Source organism: Mustela putorius, unplaced genomic scaffold (genome assembly GCF_011764305.1).
Source record: "Mustela putorius furo isolate JIRA1106 unplaced genomic scaffold, ASM1176430v1.1 tig00000095_pilon_pilon_pilon, whole genome shotgun sequence".
NCBI lineage: Eukaryota > Metazoa > Chordata > Mammalia > Carnivora > Mustelidae > Mustela > Mustela putorius.
In genome coordinates, this window is record NW_025421280.1 from 27,707,569 (window position 1) to 27,728,273 (window position 20,705).

General features: G+C 56.2%; 1 protein-coding gene across 1 annotated transcript; it reads right to left on the reverse strand.

Moving 5' to 3' along the window:
* Positions 1–236: 236 nt before the first annotated feature.
* COLGALT1 (collagen beta(1-O)galactosyltransferase 1) lies at positions 237–20,434 on the reverse strand. Its single transcript, XM_004761014.3, has 12 exons — positions 19,995–20,434; positions 18,680–18,790; positions 18,081–18,198; positions 13,168–13,302; positions 11,809–12,013; positions 9,827–9,946; positions 5,130–5,206; positions 4,937–5,043; positions 4,642–4,774; positions 3,345–3,472; positions 2,101–2,307; positions 237–1,924 (listed from the first exon to the last, which is right to left on the reverse strand). Exons 1-12 carry the CDS (start codon positions 20,255–20,257, stop codon positions 1,657–1,659), a joined length of 1,872 nt encoding a protein of 623 aa, XP_004761071.1. The 5' UTR covers positions 20,258–20,434; the 3' UTR covers positions 237–1,656.
* Between the last annotated feature and the right edge of the window lie 271 nt (positions 20,435–20,705).

The window sequence follows — 20,705 nt, forward strand, 5'->3', positions numbered from 1 at the left end:
GCGGGGTGGGTCATCTGTCCCTGGGCTATTTCAGGGAGGTTTTATGGGGCGGGTAGGCTGGAAACGGGGCTCACACCACCCTCACCCCACACTCCCTCCACCAGTGGGCTTCCCTCCAGCGCCTGGCTGGCCGTCACCTTCTCCCATGTCTTGGCCAGGCAGTTGGAAGGTATGGAAAGTGTGAGCCTGTGTTGGTGGTGAGCAACGCAGTGGACCAAGAAAAGCAAACACTGATGTGAAAACCAACCAGCAACGTTTAATAAAAAAATAAGCAAGTTATCCAGGACCCGACCCAGTGAGCAGATGTTCCCAAGAGAGCAAAGCACTGCTGGCCGGCTTGGACATTCATTCCCGGCTGGAGGCACAGCAAGTTCCCCAGCCGAAGCCGGGCAGCACCGGCCCAGGCCCCGGGCAGTACCCTGGTGCAGCCGAACCCCTGCAGGGCCCCAAACACACAAGCCCACCAAAGGCTTGAACGCAGGAACACCATGGAGCGGGCAGAGCCCACGCCTGAGACGCAGGACAGGAAGGTCAAGCAGACGGGATGACAAGTCAAAACAGGAGAGGGGGTGAGCACAGGAGACCCAGCCCCTGTTTTATCCCTTGCCCCCGCCAGGGGGGCTGGGTCCAGGGAAGCCTGGCGTGGCTGTGTGGTTGCTAGGACCCGCGGCTGTCCCTGGTGAGGGGAGAGCCACCCTCCCTCCTGGGTGGTGGGGGGGGATTTTGTCTGCACACAGCTTGGGTGACCAGGCTGGGGGGGGGGGGCAGGCAGGGATCAAACTCTCAGCCAACAATTCTCCAGTCTCACGGGGAGTCCACGAGGTCTGGTACACAGTAGGCGCTCCATCAACGCCTGCTGCAAGGAGAAATAAGATTCATCTTGTTCATTTGGGTGGCCCTGCACGCAGGAGGGTCGTCTTAATGTCCTGACCCAGCACAGGCTGTGCTGTTTGGTTTCGCTAATGCCGGCCCCCAGGGGGCGCCCTCTACACGTGTGTGGAAGAAGCCAATAGAAGAGTGAAAAGCACCTTGTTGATTTTCACCCCGGCACCAAGCTCAGTTCCCAGCACACAGCAGGCACTCAATAAATGCTCTCAGTTAATAAGAACTTGTCTTTGTGTTCCAAGTACCAGGCACATGGTGGGTGCTTCATTGGTATTCAGAGAAACAAATGAAAGTATCTTGTTTATCCCGGTATTCCCAGAGCCCAGAATGGTTGGTGCCCGACATACAGCAGGCATTCAATAAATATTTCAATGCATTAAAACAATGACTGTGTATCACTAGTGCTGATTCTTGGGGTGGGGGTGGGGGTGGGGAATTAACAAAAGCTTGATGGACCAAACGGTCACTAGCTGAAGGAATAATTATGCCCCATCCACCGCCAAACGCGGAAGCCTGGTACCCGATGAGGACTTCCAAGTGTTTGGCACCTGAAGACAGGAACGAGGTCTGGCTCTCTTCCGATGCCCTAGTGCCAAGCCCCATTCCCGGCATACAGTAGGCACTCCATTAAAGCTGCCTGCGTGCACGTGATTGCTGAGCCAGAGCCGAGCCAAGCCAGCTGCACACTGCCTCGAGGGGAGAGCCCTCTGCGGCCTACCAGGGGTCGGGCTGTGCCGGTGAGGCCGGCTTCAGCAGCTCGGCCCCCCGCGCTCAGAGCTCGTCGCGGGCCGCGCTGTCCAGCGGCGACTGCAGCACGTCGGAGTTCTTGGCCTCGCGGCTCAGGGCCTGCTGCTCCCGCATCTTCTGGGACTTGGCGCGGTCCCAGTCGGTCTTCACGTGCTCGTTGTTCCACACCACCGAGGTCTCCGTGTCGCTCACATAGCCATCGTCCCCCGTGTAGTGCGTGGGGTAGACGAGCAGGGGCTCCACTGAGAAGGCGCGCAGGTTGCGGGGCGAGAAGTGGGCCTTGTACTCGGACCTGGTGGGGGAAGAAAGGGGGGCCGCCATGGGTGGGGAGTCCTGGCAGACCGAGGGGGGTGTGGGTGGGGCGGGAGGGGTGCAGGCACCTAGGAAAGAGTGGGTGGAGGGAAAGCCACAGGACAAGGTCCACTCCGCCCACCGACTCAGGCCCGCCCCTCGGCCCGCCCCTCTCACACTGGGTGCTTGTCAAACATGACCGGCAGGAACTCATCGACAGGCAGCATCTTGGAGAGCGGCTGGGCGGCCAGCAGCTTGCGGGCGCCCTGCAGGGAGATCACGTAGGCCAGCGTCCAGTAGGAGTAATCTGCTTCCACCAGGTTCCTCACGCGGGGCACGGCCTTCTCCGGGTGCTCCACCTGCATCCGCTTCCGGCCCACGTAGCTGCGGGTGCAGAGTCAGGGTCCTGTCACCCTCTTCGCCCCCGCAGAGAATGCTAACGGAGCGAGTCTGAGGTCTGGTGAGCCTCCGTCAGGCCCTGGGGTGCAAGCGGGCTGGGCGTGTTTGGGGGAGCAGCCAGGAGGCAGGGGTGGCTGCCGGAGCACGGAGGACCTCAGGGATCTGGGACGTGCAGGGAGGAGACTGTGTTTTTCCCAAGGGTACTAGGGAGCCATGGGAGGATCTGGAGCTCAGAAGGGGAAGACGTCCTGGACACTCTGAGGTTGAACCACGGGAAGGACTGGGGCTAGGAGGGAAGCTGTTCTGAGTTCAGAAGGCTGTGGGGCAGCTGGGCAACGTGCGGGAATGTGGTGAATGGCTGGGGAGGAAGGGGTATCGCTCCTAGTCCTCTGACTAGCACAGTCCAGTCTGGGGCCCAGCACCTGCATCAGGGCCCTGTACACCGTGGGCCCGGGGGGGACAAACCAACTCACCTAGGGGAGATTCCAAAGGACTGTCCAGAAATACGCTGGCCACATCAGACCTACTGCTAGTCTAAGACCCAGGCTTCCTGGCCACGCCCCCACACTCAGACACGCCCCCCGCTTCTGGACCCAGCTCCAACCCTGACCACACCCACCCCACCCCACAGCCGGAGATCTTCAGCCCTGAGCACAGGCTTCCACCTCAAATCTCAGGCAAACCCCATCCCCTCTAGGACTCCTCAAGCCTCCAAGCCCTCTCGAGCCCCCTCCCCACAGGCCAGGTCCCTAGATTTCCAGGTCATCTTCACAGGCCACAGGCCCTACCCCCCAGGCCTTAGTCTAAACCCTGAGTGCTCTATGGATCCAGGGACCACAGGCTACACCTGAGTCCCCTCCCGCCACACCCCTGAGAGTTGGTGCGGCCTATTACCCTGCAAAGGCCCTCAGACCTCCAGCTCTAGGCCTTACTTCCCGAGTCCAGACTGCAGCTCCACCCACTCCAAACCGAGCCCCCAAGTCCCGGACCCACCCCAGTGCCACTCAGGGGCCCAAGCTCACATGAGGTCCCAGTCCAGACCCTCCCGCTCCACGTCCCGCATGAGGTTGAGCAGGCGTCTCTTGAAGAAGATCTCAAAGCGCAGGTCATCCTCGAAGACAAGTGACTTCCGCAGCCCTCGGTCCACAACCTGAGGGAGGATGCCCTGCCCACATCAGACGGGGACCAAGGCCAGACCTGACCCAGAAACCAGCTCCGCTTCAAGGCCCTGGGGCCACAGGAGAGAAGCAAACACAAGCCTTCCTCACCATCGTCTGGATCGACCTCTTGGCCATCAGCTCCTTGCACACTTGGCGACAGGTGCCCTGGCCTTGCCCTTGGCCTGACTGCACCTTCCCACCCCAGGGCCTGTACCTGTGCCAATGCTGACGCAGAGTGCTCCCCCCGCGCCGCAGCACGGCGGCAGGCTGGCCCCCAGCCTTAAGGCCTGGGCTCAGAGGTCACCTAGGAGGCCCTCTCTGACCACTGGCCACAGCTGTCAGCTGAGGACAATTCGTCCTCGTGTGGGTGCGTCACACTTAGATTACTGTGGTTTGCCATCAGAGTCCCCATCTCCCAGGGCCGTGAGCCCCCTGCCAGGACCCGCATCTGTCTTGGGTGGCTGTCCCGCTCCCAGCACCAGGCCAGATGCACAGCAGGTGCATGGGTGTCCCCAAAGGCACTTGAGAAGCCTCAAGACTGAGGAGGGTGACTGTCATCTTCAAGAACAGGGCACCCTCCTCACTCACAGAGCTCACCCCTCTGTGAGGCAGGGCTTGGCTTGAACCCAGATCAGGCCGCCTGGATACAGGAACCTCGGCCCCTTGCCCTCCATGATGAATCTCACTGAGGAAGAGAGGAACCATCACCTCAAACGCCCGGACACCCCGTCTGGCCCCCTGCCCGGTGGCTCCATGTTTGAATCTCAGCCTCTGAGAGGGGCTGACAAGACCCCGGTGTGGGGTTAGCGTTGCTGACTGTCCCCGTGGCTGTCACTTCTACTGGTAAGTGCTGAGCACCGAGTCCAGGCTCCAAAGACCCGTGGCAGCAGCGGGGTGAGAAGGGGCCTCACTTAGAGGTCCTGGGTCTGAGACCCCACCTTCTATGGAAGCTGGACACATCCCTGCCTCCCTCATCTGCACAACGACGGAAGGATAGCAGCTGCCCATCCAGGCTGCCCTGACATCCTGGTGGAGGGTTCTGGGAACCGAGGCCGTGTCATGCTGAAATTCCAGAAGCCTGCAGGGGGCGCCTGCAGCGAGTCCCTCCCTAGGTGGCCGGAAGCCTGAGCGCAGCCCTGCCCTCCCCCGCCAAACCTACCTCCTTCCAGATGTTGTAGTGGCTGAGGAAGCAGCCCAGCTCGCCCTTGGTAAGGGGCCGCCCGTGGTAGGGGTCCCGGTAGCCGGGCAGCATCTGGATGCCCAGCGCCTCCACCTGGCTGGTGTTCATGGCCCTGGAGGTGGGGACGGGAAGGAGGGGGTCAGAGTAAGACGTATGTGACAGTGCAGGCCTGGGAGCCCTCTACACCCAGGTGCCCTGCCCACCCACTCCAACAGCCACAAGCCCCACCCCCCCCCCCCCCCCCCCCACCCCCGGGGCGGGACTCGGGACGCACTTGCCGTCCACAGCCTCCACCAGCCGGCACTCGATCTCCTGTGCCTGCAGGGCCCGCAGCATGCGCTCCCGCCGGTCCTGCCGCCGCTTCAGGTTGATCATGAAGACCTGCGGGCCCAGAGCTCCCGTCGGACCCTCCAGGCCTGGCCCCTGCCTCCGCCCCGCCCCCACCCGCTGGGGTAAGCCTGGCTCACCTCGTCGAAGCCCATCTTGTCAGGCTTCTTGGGGGGCACGGAGATGAACCTGGAGGGCTCCGCCGGTGGGTGCTTTACTGTGAGGCAGGCAGAATCCAGGGTGTCAGTGGGATCACCTGGGGAGGCGCTCCAGCCTCCAGTGCCCCTTCCTTTCCCCAGCCCCTCTGGGACCCCCGTCCCCCTAAGCTCCTTAGCCTGGAATCATTGACGATGTAGCACCGACTCACTCTGGCTATTGGCACTGCCCCCAGATGTACTCCCTCCTACCTCAGGACCTGTGTACATGCTGGGCCTCCGCATGAAACACCTTCCTTCCTCCCCTCCTTCTCCTGAGTTCTCAGCTAAGATGCCCTCTTGAGCTGGAGCAGGGTACCTCCTCCTGGCTCCCACAGCATCTGGCCTTCCATCATCAAACCCCAAATCTGTGAGCCCACCTCCCTGGCTTTCTATCTGTCTGCCCCAAGCACTGCAGGACAGACACCACATCTGTCCACTCACACTGAGTCCCCAGTGCCCAAAGCTTGGTACACAGCAGGCATTCAATAATTACTCAGAGAATGAACCAAAAAATGATGGCAAACTGTGTGACCTTGACCTACTGGGGCCTTGGCTTTCTTCATCTATAAAAAGAGACTCCAATTTTATTTTATTGAGGATTTATTTATTTGAGAGAGAGAAAGTGTGCTTGAGAGAGAGAAGTGGTGGTGGTGAGGGACAGAGGGAGAGAGAGAATCTCAAGCAGACACCCTACAGAGCACGGATTCCCAACATGGGGCTCAATTTCAGGACCCTGAGATCATGACCTGAATTGAAACCAAGGTCTGATGCTCAATTGACTGAGCCACCCAGGTGCCCCAGGACTCCAATTTTAAAAACCTCCTCCTCAGGATGCCTGCGTGGCTTAGTCAGTTGAGAGTCTGCCTTTGGCTCAGGTCATGATGCCAGGGTCCTGGGATTGAGTCCCACATCGGGCTCCTTGCTCGACAGGGAGCCTGCTTCTCCCTCTGCCTGCTCTGCCTATTCTGCCTGTAGCTCTCCGTGCTTCTGCTCTCTCTCTGACAAATAAATAAAAATCTTAAAATAAAATAAAATCTTAAAAAAACAAAAATCTCCTCCTCCTCCCAGAGGTTTCAGGAGATGCCATGAAATGATGCACATTATGGGCTGAATCGTGTCCTCCCCAACAGGATGGAATCTTAACCCCCAGTACCTCAGAATGTGATCTTATTTGGAAATAAGGTCTTTACAGAGACAACCAAGTGAAAATACTGACTTGGATCCAGCCACACACGCAGAGGGGAGACCACAGAGATACACTTGCAGAATGTGACCGTGGGACCGGAGTGGCATGTCTATAAGCCAAAGTATGGCAAGAATTTCAGAGTGGCCATGAGCCCCGCCCCCAACATGCCAGCTGCTGTCAGCAGCGCTCAGACCACATCTCCAGGGCCTTGTCTTGGCAAAACCCTGGCAGCTTCCTTCAGAAGGATCAGCTCCACTGGTGGACAGGAGGCTGGAGAGGCTGGCCCAGAGGAGCCCAGCCTGAAGGTGAGTGCGCCATCTGCCCCATGGAGAATAAAGGCCCCGTGGGAGCCCAAGGGAGAGACACAGACCCCTCTGTCTGGGACAGGCTGGGGCGCGGCCCAAAGCCAACCCGGGCCCCCCAGAACACCATATCCCGGGGTTTCCTCCTGCCCTGGGCTCTTCACAGCTCTGCCCCGCCCCCCGCCCCCACCCTCTTGGGGGAGCTGGAGCTGGAGAACAAGATGCTGAGATGTGAGCACCCAGTTCAAACTCCGGATGCCTTTTCCCTTCTCCTTCTGAGCTTCTGCCCCTCCACTGCAGGGTGCGGAGGGCAACAAGGCTGCCTGTGGGGCGGGGGGAGCTCCTCACTGTCCACAACAGGCATCCAGAAGGAGCAAAGCAATGCAGCCTTTCCAGAAAAATCACAGCACAGTGATTACAAAAACCAAACACCTCCAGACCCATTGTGGGGGTGAATAATCAAACCTACCCAAAAAGACATCTGGCCTTTGTCCCCAGCACCTGAGAGGTGGAAGCCCTCTGAACATTCTGCCTGACAGAACCATCTTTGTTTGCCTGGGCTCTCGGGCCACACTGGGTGGTCTATGCCAACAGTGTGATTTAGGGGAGGGGTCTTGGGCCACGTGGAATCAGCTCACCCCCTGTAGGGGCTAGAGAGGCAGTCAGCCAGGTCCGTGTGAGTGAGCCCCAGTAAAAAAACCTGGACCCTGGGGTTTAGGGAGCATCCCTGGACAGTAGTACACCATATGCGTGGCCATACAGGGTGCTGGGAAAACTGGAAGCTGTCCACACGAATCCACAGATGGGGGACACCCGGAAGTTCATGCATAGAACTCTCTGGGTTGCCACCCAGACACCCCTTCCCTTTGCCAGTTGTAACCTGCATCCTTTTGCTTGTAATACACCCTAACTGAGTGTAAGAGCAAGGGTTACCAGGCGATGGGGAAAGATACTCCACTGTCCACAAGCGGGGTTGGGGGGAAGGGAGCAGGTGGCAGGATCCCCCAGCCCCAGGGACGTCACTGAGCCTTCCTGCAAGTCTGAAATTTCATCACTGGACAGACTTTTGAACGCATGAAAAATCACATGCACAGTCTGGGATGGAGATCACATCCCCACACAGGGATGGAGAGAAAAATACAGTCTTCACTCAGACCGGAAGGAAGGATTTACACAAATATCTGAAACCCCCAGACCCTCCTTCTGTCTGTTCCATAGGCTTTGCTCTGGCCCTCGAGACATAGGAAAATATTCACTCCTCTGGTGACGTCAGGTTCTAATACTTTCTAACTGAGCCTGGGTGGCTCAGTTGGTGGAGCATCTGACACCTGATTTTGGCTCAGGTCATGTTCTCATGAGAGCCCTGCATCGGGCCGGGCTAGCTGTGGAGACAGTGTAAGATTCTCTCTCTCCCTCTCCCTCCATGCCGCCCCTGCTCTCATGCGTGCTTTCTCCCTCGCTCTCAAAAAATGAAAAATAATAAAAATAAAATTTATTAATACATAAATAAAAATAACATTAAAAAAATAATAAAATCAAGTAGGAAAACTCTGGCAGCCTGTGAGACATTTTTCAGAGGCCAGTCACCGGCTGGAGCTGGCGACGCCAGAGATCCTCCCTCTGTGAGTGTGGCCTGGTGGGGCTGCTGGACCAGGCCTGGGCATCTGTGTGTGACAAACGCTCAGGTACTACAAGGGTCTTCACCCTGGTGACCACGCAACCTACAGGTGTCACCTCAAAGTACCTAATGTCCCCCCCAAAACAGAGGGCAGGGTGCCATTCCATCTTCAGCCACCAGGGGGGGTGTCTTAGAACTTTCCAGAGAGAGGTTTAACCGTGGGAAAGGTTAAAGGAGCAGGGCTCCTCCCTGTCTGTGCAGTGGGAGGAAAGGCCACGCTGCCTCAGAGGCCTTCTGGGGGATGTGCGTGGCCAGCACTGGGCGAGGCCCTCACAAGAGACACTGTCTGGGGTCTCTGGAGAGCCCCCGCAGGAACAGGAGCCCCCTCCTCAAACAACCTTGGTGGCAGCTCAGCCCTTTGTGCTTGTCCCATCTCAGGGGCCCACTAGAGGGATGGCTAGTTGACTAGTTCATGGATTTATTTGTATATATATATATATATTAGAAAGGCACAAGCTTGCAACTCTAGTAAAAGTACCTAGCTTCCGGGGCACCCGGGTGGCTCAATCATTAAGAGTACACCTTCAGGGGGCGCCTGGGTGGCTCAGTGGGTTAAGCCGCTGCCTTCGGCTCGGGTCATGATCTCGGAGTCCTGGGATCAAGTCCCGCATTGGGCTCTCTGCTCAGCCGGGAGCCTGCTTCCTCCTCTCTCTCTCTGCCTGCCTCTCTGCCTACTTGTAATCTCTCTCTGTCAAAAAAAAAAAAAAAAAATCTTTAAGAGTACACCTTCGGCTCGGGTCATGATCCCAGGGTCCTGGGATCGAGCCCCAGGTCAGGCTCCTTGCTCAGCAGGAAGCCTGCTTCTCTCTCTCCCTCTGCGTCTCCCCCTGCTGTGTTCCCTCTCACTGTCTGTCAAATAAATAAATAAAATCTTTTTTAAAATTCCTAGTTTCCTTTTTTAAATGTATTCAAGTGGGGGAGAAAAGTGTCTGCTTAAGGTAAGTATTAAATAACGCTGGGTCTGGGTTTGGCAGCGGCATGGAGGAGGACACAGCTTGCAATGGTGGAGCCCCAGACACTGCCATGCCCCTTCTGCTCTCACACCCTCTATAGCTCCCAGCTCCCTTTGGGCAAAAGCTCTGTTCCTCAGCTTGGTGTCAAAGGCCCCTGTGCTGGCCCTGCCTGTCAGCTCTGCCCAGCTCGCCGCCTTTATTTCTGTCCCGTCAATCTTGGCTGTTCTCTGAGCTCAAGTCCCCTCCAGCCTCCTGGCCTTTGCCCGTGCTGTTCCCTCCAGTTGTAATTCTCTTCCGGGCTAACTCCTACCCACCACGCATCTTCATGCCCCCTCTTCCCGGGAGCCCATCCTGACTGCTCTCAGGATGCTGCACACAGCTTCCAAGACCAGGGACAACCATCCACCTTGTTCGTGCCAAGTCCCCCGCTCCCAGCCAAGGGACTGGCACGCAACAGATGGGACAGAGGCAAGGTGGTAGAGAAAGGGAGGTGACTCAGCCCTCCGTGTTTGGGGACTCACCCATGACCTCCAGCTGCACATGCATGAAGCTCTCGGCCTCATCCTGGAGGGTGCTGTGTGACCGCAGCGGCACAGGCAGGAAGCCGTACTCCTCCTTGTTGCAGACGTACATCTGGACCTCTGCGGCCGAGGGAACAATGCAAAGTGAAAAATGGTACGAGGCAACAGCGGCTCCCAGAAACCAGACGCACCACTGAGGGTGAGCCTAGAACCTCACCAGGGCCCCCCTGTTCCCGCACCCGGCGGGGACTCCTCAGCTCCCCAGCTGCCAGGCCGGCCTGGGAAGAACTCCAGAGCTGTTCACGAGTGCCTCGCACGGCCACTGCCATGATCCCCCGCGGGGTTCCAAGACACGGCCAACCGCACAACCCCAGGGAGGGCAGCGCAGAGGCCCATTGAGGCAGGAAAAGGAGACGCGGCTGACCCAGACAGAAGCAACAGCACCTCCATCTGCATTTGTCCTTTTTGGGTGGTTTAAGGTTTTATGCATATCTTTTCTTTTTTAAGGGAAAAACCCAATGAAAAATGATTCCACTTGAACTGGTTAACTTTTTCTGAAAAGAGCCAGATGGTCAATATTTACACTTATGGGCCAGACGGTTCTATCTCAATGACTCAGTTGCAGCTGGAACGCAGCAGCAGCCAGAAATGAGGCTTCAGTGAATGGGCGTGGCTCGTGCTGATGAAACTTTATAGGCACTGAGATTTGAATCTTATACGATCTTCAGATGTCACAAATGTCTTCTTATCATTTTTTTTTTCCTGTTCAGATGACCAAATACAGACTTGGCGTATATATTTGGTCTTTGTCCACAGGTCCGGGCTCAGTTCCCCAAATCCTTGGAATTTCCTAAATGTTGAGAGCTTAGAGGTGTCTCTCACATTACTAAGTGACTTTTGGAAAGCACTTAAAGAGGAACCTCCCTCCCCCAACACACACACTGGTTGCCAAGGGGAATCAGCCATGAACAGAGGGCTGGAACTTTCAGTCCTACCCCTCCGGTCTCTGGGGAAGGAAGGGGAGCTAGAGGTTGGATTGCTGAGAGCCAATGATCCAATTAATCACATCTACGTAAAGAAGCCTCCATAAAAACCCAAAAGGATAGAATTGGTGAACACGTGGGGTGTGGGGAGAGTAATGCACTGGAGCCTGGAGGGGGAAAGGAAGCTCTGCGCCCCTTCCCCCGGACCGCACACAGCCCACATATCCCATCTCTTCTCCAGGGCTACTCCTGAGTTAGAGCCTTTTAGACTAAACTGAGGCATCTGGCGAGTAAATAGGGTTCCTGAATTCTGTGAGCTGCTCTTACAAAGTAACAGACCTCAAGGAGAGTGTCTTGGGAGCCTCAGGTTTATGGCCAGTTCCTCAGAAGCATGTGGGTTTATGGCCAGCATCTGAAGTTGGGGTGGCGGACAGTGTTGTCCAACTGAGCAACCCCCAACCTGTGCGATCTGACACTATCCCTGGAAAGACTGTCAGAAGTGAGTTGAATTGGAGGATACCCTGCTTGTCTTACAGAGACAATGGCTTGTTGGTATGGGGAAGTCGCCCCCACCAACACACACTCTCAAGATAGAATTAGGTCCAGGAACCCAAGACATACTTGGCTTATTGCTACAGGAAAACAGATGGTGGGCCAGATTTGGGCCATGGGCCATTGTTCGCAGAACCACGGTTTAAAAAAAAATGAGAGGCCAGCTATGGCTGTGTTCTTTTTTTTAAAATGTTTCCTCCCTAACTGTATAATTAGCGAACAATTATGCTCAACTACAGAAAACTGGGAGAACACAGGAGACTATTAAGGTGACAATAACCTCCAATAAAGAGATCTTAAAGATAAGAGAAGCGAAGTGACCGGGCGAAGCGGGGGCTAGAAGAAAGGGAGTACTGGGGGCATCACCTGAACACCTGGATGCAGCCACACCTGAAACAATCACTGTACCCTGCAGTTCTAGTTTCTGGGAACCTTCTGTGGGCTCACCTGCTTGCTTGCAGGAGAAGGCAAAAACGATGATGTCGTCAAAGGACCAGGTGTAGTCAGGGTGAGGAGGGTAGAACGCCAAGTTCCTGGACGCTGCCTTCCGCAGGTCAATGAGGAAGGTGGAGTGCACCATGGGAACAGCAAAGCAGCCCCGGCGGTCCCGCTTGCGAATGGGGATGTAGGCGGGGGTACGTTTGTAGTAGCCCTGTGGGGGGGAGGGTGCAGCTCTATGGGGGGATCCTAGAGGTAAGGCTGGAGGCCTGGGACAAGGGGAGGCATGGAACACTTAGAGAGCAGGACCCAGATGCCAGCCTCTGGCTGTGGTGGGCTTTCCCCGAGTCCAGAACTCCGGGGGTGGTCAGGGCTTGTCCCCCACACCCAGAGCCACAGGCAGTAGGGTAGGGGCCAAGGAGGGAAGGGCCGCAGCTGTGTGTCCACCTGCAGACCTAGCTCAACACTTCAGATCAGAAAGGCAGCACTTGGAGGAAATGAGGAAGCTGAGAAAGGGACCAGATATTTGCGATTCCTTGATTTACACAGGACTGAACATCAGAAGTAGGACTTCAAGAAACACGGGGCAAAATCTTTTTAAAAACAAGTTTTAACCATCTGAAGTTGTTCTCTCTTCATCATACCTTTACAAACTGGAATTGTTAGAGTGTAATATTTAGATTTCCATGACATATTTTTTTAAAATAGAAACTACTGAAATGTTCACTTTAAGAGGGTGAGTTTCCTATTATGTGAATCACACATCAATTAAAAAGACAGGAGGAGACAGGAGGTCCTGGCTCTGGCAAGCCCCCCCACTCCAGCACCTACCCTTTCACTCCTCCTGGTGTTGCCTGCAATCCCAGCCTCAATGCTGGGGTGGGACTACAGGCCCAGGATCAGTCAATCAGAACCTGGCATTTTCCTGGCTTCGGAAATTGGCTCAGGTGTAGGAGGAGACTGGACAAGGCCCAAAGTGGACTTTGGCTGGATGGTGCTAGGATTGTGCTCCAGGAGTCTGACAATGAAGCCACCCAAAAGATGGAGGAAGATGGGAAAGTTGTTTGAACACCTGGATCAAGCTGTGCCTGAAGTCCTCCCTGGCACCATGGCTTCCTAGCTGTGTGATCTCAGGCAAGTCAAGTCCTCTCTCCCTGCGTTTCTGTCTCTGCCTCAGTGACTGGGAAGGGAATGGGGAGGAGAGGGCACAATCATAGACCTTCCATCAAGGAGCTAGTTAAGGATTACCACAATGGTGTTGTAAAGGGCCTACCATGAGGTGGTATGGAAAGTTAGGCTCCAGCCACAGTTCCCAATCGCTTGCGCCCACCATTCCTGGCCCCCACCCTCCCCCAGCAGCCCCCTCACCTGGGAGGTCATCCCGCACCAGAAGTTGGAGTATGCAGCCCGCGAATCCAGCATGGGGGCCACCACCGTCTTATTCTCAGCAATGAGGAGGCTTAGTGTGTTCGGATTAAGGATCAGGTTGTCTGCATCCACAAACTGCAAAACACCCAGCAGAGAATCAGCAGGGCCCATGGGACTGACCCAGGCTGGCCAGGGGCTCTGAACAGCGGTGGCAGCGGCCAGCGTCCTGGAGGGGAGGAGGTGGCAGTCTGGGGATCCTAGAGTTGGGATCCTAGAGTAGCAGATGGGGCCCTGGAAGCCAGCCCGTTCCTCCACCATGGGCTCTGCCCCTGGTGACAAGCCCAGTAATGCTCATATAACGAAATACACTCTGTAGCAAGAGAAGGGACAGACCACAACGCACAAAGCAACACAAATGGGGTCCAGACGTGGCGCTGGGGGCGGGGGGGAGGGGAACACATCCAACTCGACAGCTAGGACACGTGGCAACATTTATGGGAACTTCTCAAAAAGGCAGCCCCTGTCCATGAGTAGGACGGTAGGAGCAGAGGCCAGGGGACTGGCAGGGAGGAGCGCACTCCTGTCCAATGTGAATTACGGGCTGACAGAGTGTATACAAATCCGGTCTTTACGGAAGCCCTTAGTTTTCCTGTAACACCTTACATGTCGGGATAAAAAAATGGTAACTTAGGGGTGCCTGGGTGGCTCAGTGGGTTAAAGCCTCTGCCTTCAGCTCAGGTCACGGTCTCAGGGTCCTGGGATTGAGCCCTGCTTTGGGCTCTCTGCGCAGTAGGGAGCCTGCTTCCTCCTCTCTCTCTGCCTGACTCTGCCTATTTGTGATCTCTGTCTGTCAAATAAATAAATAAAATCTTAAAAAAAAAAAAAAGATGGTAACTTGCTTGGTGCAGCATGGGATGAAATCCACCAACCCAGGAAAAGGGTCACCATCGGGGCGCAGGTGCCTGCTGTTCCCCCCAAAACCATGTGTCACCAACACTCCCCAAAGAAGCCCCACCCGGAGGCTCACTGCAGTGCTGCTGACCACACTAACTGGGGAACAACGCAGGAGTCTAGCCATGGCGAACCGGCTAGAGAAGTTCCGGCCCCATCCCACTGCAGAGTGAGCCCAGACAGCTAGGAATTGCACCACGGAGTAGGATCAGGCGAGGGTGTCCCTGTCCACGGGAACATGAAGACACCAGGCCACCACGCATCACGGAACTCTTAGGACTGATTGATTTGTTTTTCTTGTTGTTGTTGTTTGTTTAAAAGATTTATTTATTTATTTGTTTGTTTGACAGATAGAGATCACAGCTAGGCAGAGAGAGAGAGAGGAGGAAGCAGGCTCCCCACTGTGCAGAGAGCCCGATGTGGGGCTCGATCCCAGGGCCCTGGGACCATGACCTGAGCCGAAGGCAGAGGCTCAACCCACTGAGCCACCCAGGTGCCCCTGATTGATTTGTTTTTAAATGCATCTGGTCCACAGATAGGCTTTCTTTCTGTCCCCCACACAGGATTTTTTTTTTTTTAATATTTTATTTATTTATTTGACAGACAGAGATTACAAGTAGGCAGAGAGGCAGGTAGAGAGAGAGAAGGAAGCTCCCTGATGAGCAGAGAGCCCGATGCGGGGCTCGATCCCAGGACCCTGGGATCATGACCTGAGCCAAAGGCAGAGGCTTTAACCCACTGAGCCACACAGGCACCCACCCACACAGGATTTTTAAAACCTATAAATCACTTGCCACACGCAACAGCAAGAACTAGAGTCCCAGCCTTCCCTGGCAATTCCAGAGTGGCACTCCCACATGGCAACCCCCAGCTGGAGATGGAAGGCGGCTGCCCCTTGGGGCAAGCCGCGGGGCTGTTCCCTGCCTGGCCCCTGCCAACATTTGTATGTGTGACCTTTGAATATATACACAATAACAGCCAGAAGGGTCTGGCGGTTCCTCCAAGAGTTACACAGAGAACTACCTAATGACTCAGTGAGTCCACTCCTAGGTATGCACCGAGACAACTAGAAACAGGCACCTGCACACCCACGTTCACAGAAGCACCGGCCACGAGAGCCAGACAGTGGAAATGACCCACGTGTCCGTCAACGGGAGAATGGATGAACAGAACATAGTCTGTCCATACAATGGAACATCATTCAGCCATAACAAGGAACACAGCATGGACACACGCCACAACAGATGAACCTTGAGAACATTGTGCTGAGTGAGAGAAGCCCGACACAGAAGGCCACAGAGCGTATGATTCATTTATAAGAAACATCCAGAACAAGCACATCTACAGACACGGAAAGCACACTGGTGGCTGCCAGAGCCTGGGGGAGGGGCGGGGGAGAGTGAGAGACTGCTCCTGGGGACAGGGCATCCTTCTGGGGTGACGGAAACGTTCTGGAACTAGAGGTTGTGGTTGCACGACATAATGAATGTACTAAATGCCGCTGAGTTGTTCCCTTTGAAACAGTTAATTTTATGTTATGTGAATTGCACGTCAATTAGAAAACACGGAAACCAGCCAGAAAGGGAGTCTCTCTGGGAGGTAAGATTACAAGGTTCGCTTGTTTTTTAATTCCCTAGGTTTCTTATTTTTTCTTGTATATTTTCTTATAAGTAACACCCGGAGCATTTACAAAAAAAGAAAAAAAAGTGGTCCTTTTTAAACATCTTTTTTTGCTTTTTCTTTTAAAAAGAGGTCTTTAAAAAAAGAAAAAAGAGGTCCTTTTCATAACAATTTTAAAACACTGGACAAATGATTTCACACCCCAATATGGATTTCCAAAGTCCCTAGTTACCAAAAGATACTAATGTGTCAAAAGCTGCTTTGAGTTTTGAACCGACATGTAGAGTTCCACCCAAGTTTGCAGAGGGAAAAAAGTGAAAACCAACCAGGCTCAAACCCTGAGAGCAAAACCCAGGGAAGCAAATAAGGTGGCCTTGTGCTAGACAGTTCCAGAAGGTTCCGGTCCCACCACTGCGCCTCACTGGTTCTGAGACTCTACCAACAAGCACGTTGTCCCCTCCATCTCTAAGCCTCCATTTTCCCATCTATAAAATGGTCTGATAAGGCATCAACCCATAGGGCTCCAAGGAAGACCTTGTTCCATTCTTCCTCCTCTCTGCAGAGCTCAGGCCAGGCACACGGGGTCCTCCCGGCCCCCTCACATCCAGTCCCTGAGCAGGGTTCGTCCCCTTGGCCTACGAAGGCAACCTCAATCTACTTGCCTTTTTTCACAGCCCTGCTCCACACTGGCCTCCTGCTGTTCCCCGTCTAGCCCCAACAGGCCCTGCTCCCCACAGCAGCAGCCACGAGCTTCTGAAAATCATAAATCAGAACACAACTCTCCCCTGCTTATATACCCTCATGGCTCCCCATTACCCACAATGTAAAAACCAAATCTCTGCCTCGGTCTGCATAGTCTGGCCCCCTCCCACCACTACAGGACCACCTCCATCACCCCCACAGGGGCCTCAACCGTCCCTGAAGGCCTCAAGCTTGCACGCTACTCTGCTCCCTCTGCCCCAGTTTCCCGAGGCTGGCTTCTTTGTTCCTTCAGGTCACAGCTAGGGTTCCCTCCTAAGAGAGGCACCCCCAACCCTGCTCACTCGTCACTACACCCTGACTGTGCCATCTGTTGTGGATTGAACGGTGGCCCCCCAAAAGGTTGAAGTCCTGACCCCCAGGACCCTGCGACTGTTTTCTTATTTGGAAATAGGTCTTTGCAGATGTAACTAGGATGTAGGTTAAGATGGGGTCACACAGGAATTGAGCTAAAGTCAATGACTGATGGCCTGGTACGAGGAGGAGGGACAGAGAGAGAAGCCCACGAGACCATAGAGGCAGACAACAGAGGGACACAGCCCCAGGCCACAAGCCCAGGAGCACATGGAGCCCCAGGAGCTGGAAAAAGTGAGGAAGGACCCTCCCCTAGAGCCAGCGGAGGGGGCAGGGCCTGGCTGACACCTTAACTTCAGACTTCTGGCCTCCAGAACTGGGAGACAATGAACTTCCGCTGTTTGCAGTCCGTCCCCCGCCTCCCCCGCCCCACCCCCCAGCCCTCATCAGGGCGGGGAGTCCTTTGTCACAGCAGCCCCAGACACTGATCCACCAGCCCCTGCCTTTCCACAATCACAGCAGGGGCTGCTCTCAGTTCTTCACTCGGTTTTGGTTTCTGGCCACGGCCCCCCTTCCTGGGACACTAGGAAGGCAGGGCTCAGCCCGGGGCATCCTCACTGCATCCCCAGGCTCTGGCAGGTGGAAGAAGGTAGAGACCACAGCTCGGGGTCTGGCGCCTGAATGAAAACCGACCACAGGCTCTGTCGGGCGGGCATCAGGGGAGCTAGGCCTGGCAGCAGCCCGGGTGCCATCCAGTCCCATCCACACCGGGGAAAGGGATCACAGACTGATCAAAGGGATGGACTCAAGGAGCTCGCACAGGCCTGTGGGCAGGTACCTTCACATTACTGCGATCCAGCCTGAACCGTCCCTTCCTCCAGAGGCAATGGCTGGCCCAGGAGAAGGAAGTGAAAGTCAGGCCTCAGCAGCCTAGACTCTCCACCAGCCCCCAGACCCCCACCCCATCTTCCTGCTTCTCAGCTGTCACCCAGAGGATGTCACTGTGGGGTGCGAAGAGGTGGCGATAAAGTGGAGACAACCCCAGGGTGCAACCCCAGGGGACAGTCGGGGACACCACCTGATGTTAAGAACCCCGGTGGCCAGGGATCGAATCCCAGCTCCTCCGCTAACCAACTGTATCACATCGGACAACTCATTCCCCCCTCTCAGAGCCTGTTTCCTTCTGTAAACGGGCTTAAGGATGATCTCCACATCCCACTGATCCCCCTTCCCTCGGTGGCCACCCAGATGTCCCGCATGATCTCAGAGTAGCTGACTGAGAGACTCACCAGGATGTAATCAGCCCACATGTCCCGGGCAGATTTCAAGGCTGCCTGGCGCAACTTCATGATGTGCTCGTAGCGTGAGTCAGACCAGTGTTTGGGGCCCTCCTCATCCGGGTAGGACCTGCAGAGAGAGACGGTTGTGATGTGCAAAGGATGGAGCGCTATGGCAACACAGAGGGCAGTGGTCAGAGAGGGCTTCCTGGAGGAGGGAATGTGTAGGCAGACACGTAAAGAAATAAACCCGGAAAGGCTGAATGGAACAAGTGGTCTGCACTGCCCAGGGGTTCATGAGGAAACTATGCATAAAATGAGACTGGGAACAAAGCAGTAGGTGTCCACCAGGAGGACAAGGGAGTGAGGGAACTCTAGGTGGAGAGACCTGTGGGGACAAAGGTCCACCTGGAGGATTATGGCCCACTGAAGCTGAGGGCGGGTCAGAGCAGTCAAGGCCAGCCCGTACAGCTGCAGAGTTGGGCCAGAGAGGCAGAGGAGGAAGGGCTGGGGTTCTGTCACAGGACAATGGGGAGTCATGGAAGGTGTGTGAATAGGGGCACAGCCCAGTTGACTTGGGGAGGGGGGTCAGGGCAGAACCTGGAGCTCACCTGGGTTCCTCCGCTGGTCGCCACTCCACAGAGTGGTACAGACTCTTCACGGCCACCAGCCATTCCCGCAGCACAGCCGATGTGTTATCTGAGTTGTGGTCTGTGGCCACCCTGCAAAGCAGAGCAGGGCAGTCAGCGTGAGGCTGGGGAGACTGAGGCAGCCCCGGGTAGCAGTGAAGCAACATGGGCTCCACACCCCGAAGCTTGCCTTCCAGCAGCTTATACAGCCCTGAGCAAGAAGCTTCCCTCCTCCATGCCTGCTTCCTCATCTAAAACAGAGATGAGGGCAGGACCCACTGCACTGGGCTGCAGAGGGGATTAAACAAGCTTTTTGGGAAAAAAACAGCAGACACTGAGCACCCAGGATCTCATAACCACGTTAAGGACTAAATATGGTGATTTAATTTAAAAAATTCTGTATCATCTACCGCCACCCCACCATGCTGGACTGTCTCCTATCAACAACAGCACCTTAGAGTGGCCTGTGCTTACTGGTTAATTCAACAAACCTTTCTTAAGCACCAACTGTGTGATTGCATTATCCAGGCTGGCGAATCTGGGATGGAGGAGTAAGGGGCATTTAGGAGTCCACAATAAGTTCTTATTAACTTGCCAACATGAGCAGCCATGACTAGTAAGGACAACATAACCATAACCACAGTTCTGGTCACCGAGCACCAAGCTAGAGATCCCAGGCTCAAGGCCTTGAGTGCATTAACTGGTTAATTTTCCGAGAGGAAGGCAACCAGAGTTATATTAATGCCCCCATTTTCCAGAGGAGGAAACCGAAGCAGGAGGCAGGAAATCACGAGTTGCGATATAGCTCTGCCCACTCCCCCACGCACCCACCCACCCACGCTGGTTAGAGGGCAGGGGATCGACTCTGGCTGGATTCAGGATTCAATGCCCCAGAAACTGAAAAGACTTCCTGTTAGTGGAAATGCAGTGTGGGCCGTGGGGGCTCCAGGCTCCCCTAATTGGAGCTGTGAGTGCCCTGAAGGCGGTTTGAGGGTTCGTCCCAGGCAGAGCAGCCCAGCCCTGGCCTGGGCACCAGTGGTTCGGAATCTGCCCCAACCGCTGGACCAGAGGCCAGAGCACGGTCCGTCAGTACCACAGCGGCGGAGCAGAGACCGGGAGGGAGGGACAGCAAGCGGAGGGCCAGCGGGTCTGGCCGGCCCGAAGAGGGAAACAAGCAGGGGCCACGCGTGGGTCCCGCCCGCCTTGCCCGGTGCCAGGGCAGCAGTCAACGCGCGGGGTGGAGCCGGCTGGATGGGGGAAGCAGGCCGGGCGCGGGGAAGGCGGGTGCCGCGCTCACCACAGCGCCGTGCGCTCCCGCGGGTGCCGCAGCCGCTCAAGTGCGCCCAGCGTGGCGGGCAGCGCGTGGGCCGCGTTGCGCGCCACCAGAGCGATGAGGACTCGGGGCGCCTGCAGCGGCGACTCGGGGCTCCAGCGTTCCTCCGGGAAGTAGGCGGCGGCGCCCGGTGGGCCGCCCGGGGGCGGCAGCGCCAGCAGTAGCAGCAGCAGCAGCACCGGGCGCAGCCGCCAGCGCCGCCTGCACGCGCGTGGGGCCGCCGCCATCGCTCCACGCGTCGCCTTTAAGCCGCTTTTCTGCCGGCGGACGCGGACCGCGCCCTGAGCCAGCCACCGGGCCCCGCCCTGCCGCGCGCCTTAAAGGGGACGAGAGTGCCTGGAGTGAATCAGCCTTCTGGGCCGGCTTCCCGGACCCGTCCTCCCGAGGGCCTTAAAGGCTCAAAGTGCTGCGTACGCGACTCCCACCGGGAGTCACGTCAGTCCCGCCCCGACGCCCCGCCCCCCGCTCCCGCCTTAAAGGCACAGAGTGCTCCTAGCGTTCCGGTTTCACGTGACTCAGTGCCATAAAGGTGTCAGAGCTCACAACGCCCCGTTCCTCCCTACACCCGCCCCCGCCTGGACCTTCCCCTAATACGCCGTGCCACTTCCATTTGTGTAGGATCCAGTCTCTGCCACCAGGCGGACCTGGCTAGTTAGGACCTGGTTTCAAAGGGCT

Bases quoted from the DNA above. Each gene is read 5' to 3' on its own strand.
- COLGALT1 (XM_004761014.3), bottom strand. From the start codon at position 20,257: ATGGCGGCGGCCCCACGCGCGTGCAGGCGGCGCTGGCGGCTGCGCCCG. The intron at 12,014-13,167 runs GTGAGGGGGCTG...TCCCCCCCACAG, and splicing joins GGTGCGGGATGACCTCCCAG to GGCTACTACAAACGTACCCC. The intron at 5,207-9,826 runs GTGAGTCCCCAA...CCTGCCTCACAG, and splicing joins TGTGCAGCTGGAGGTCATGG to TAAAGCACCCACCGGCGGAG.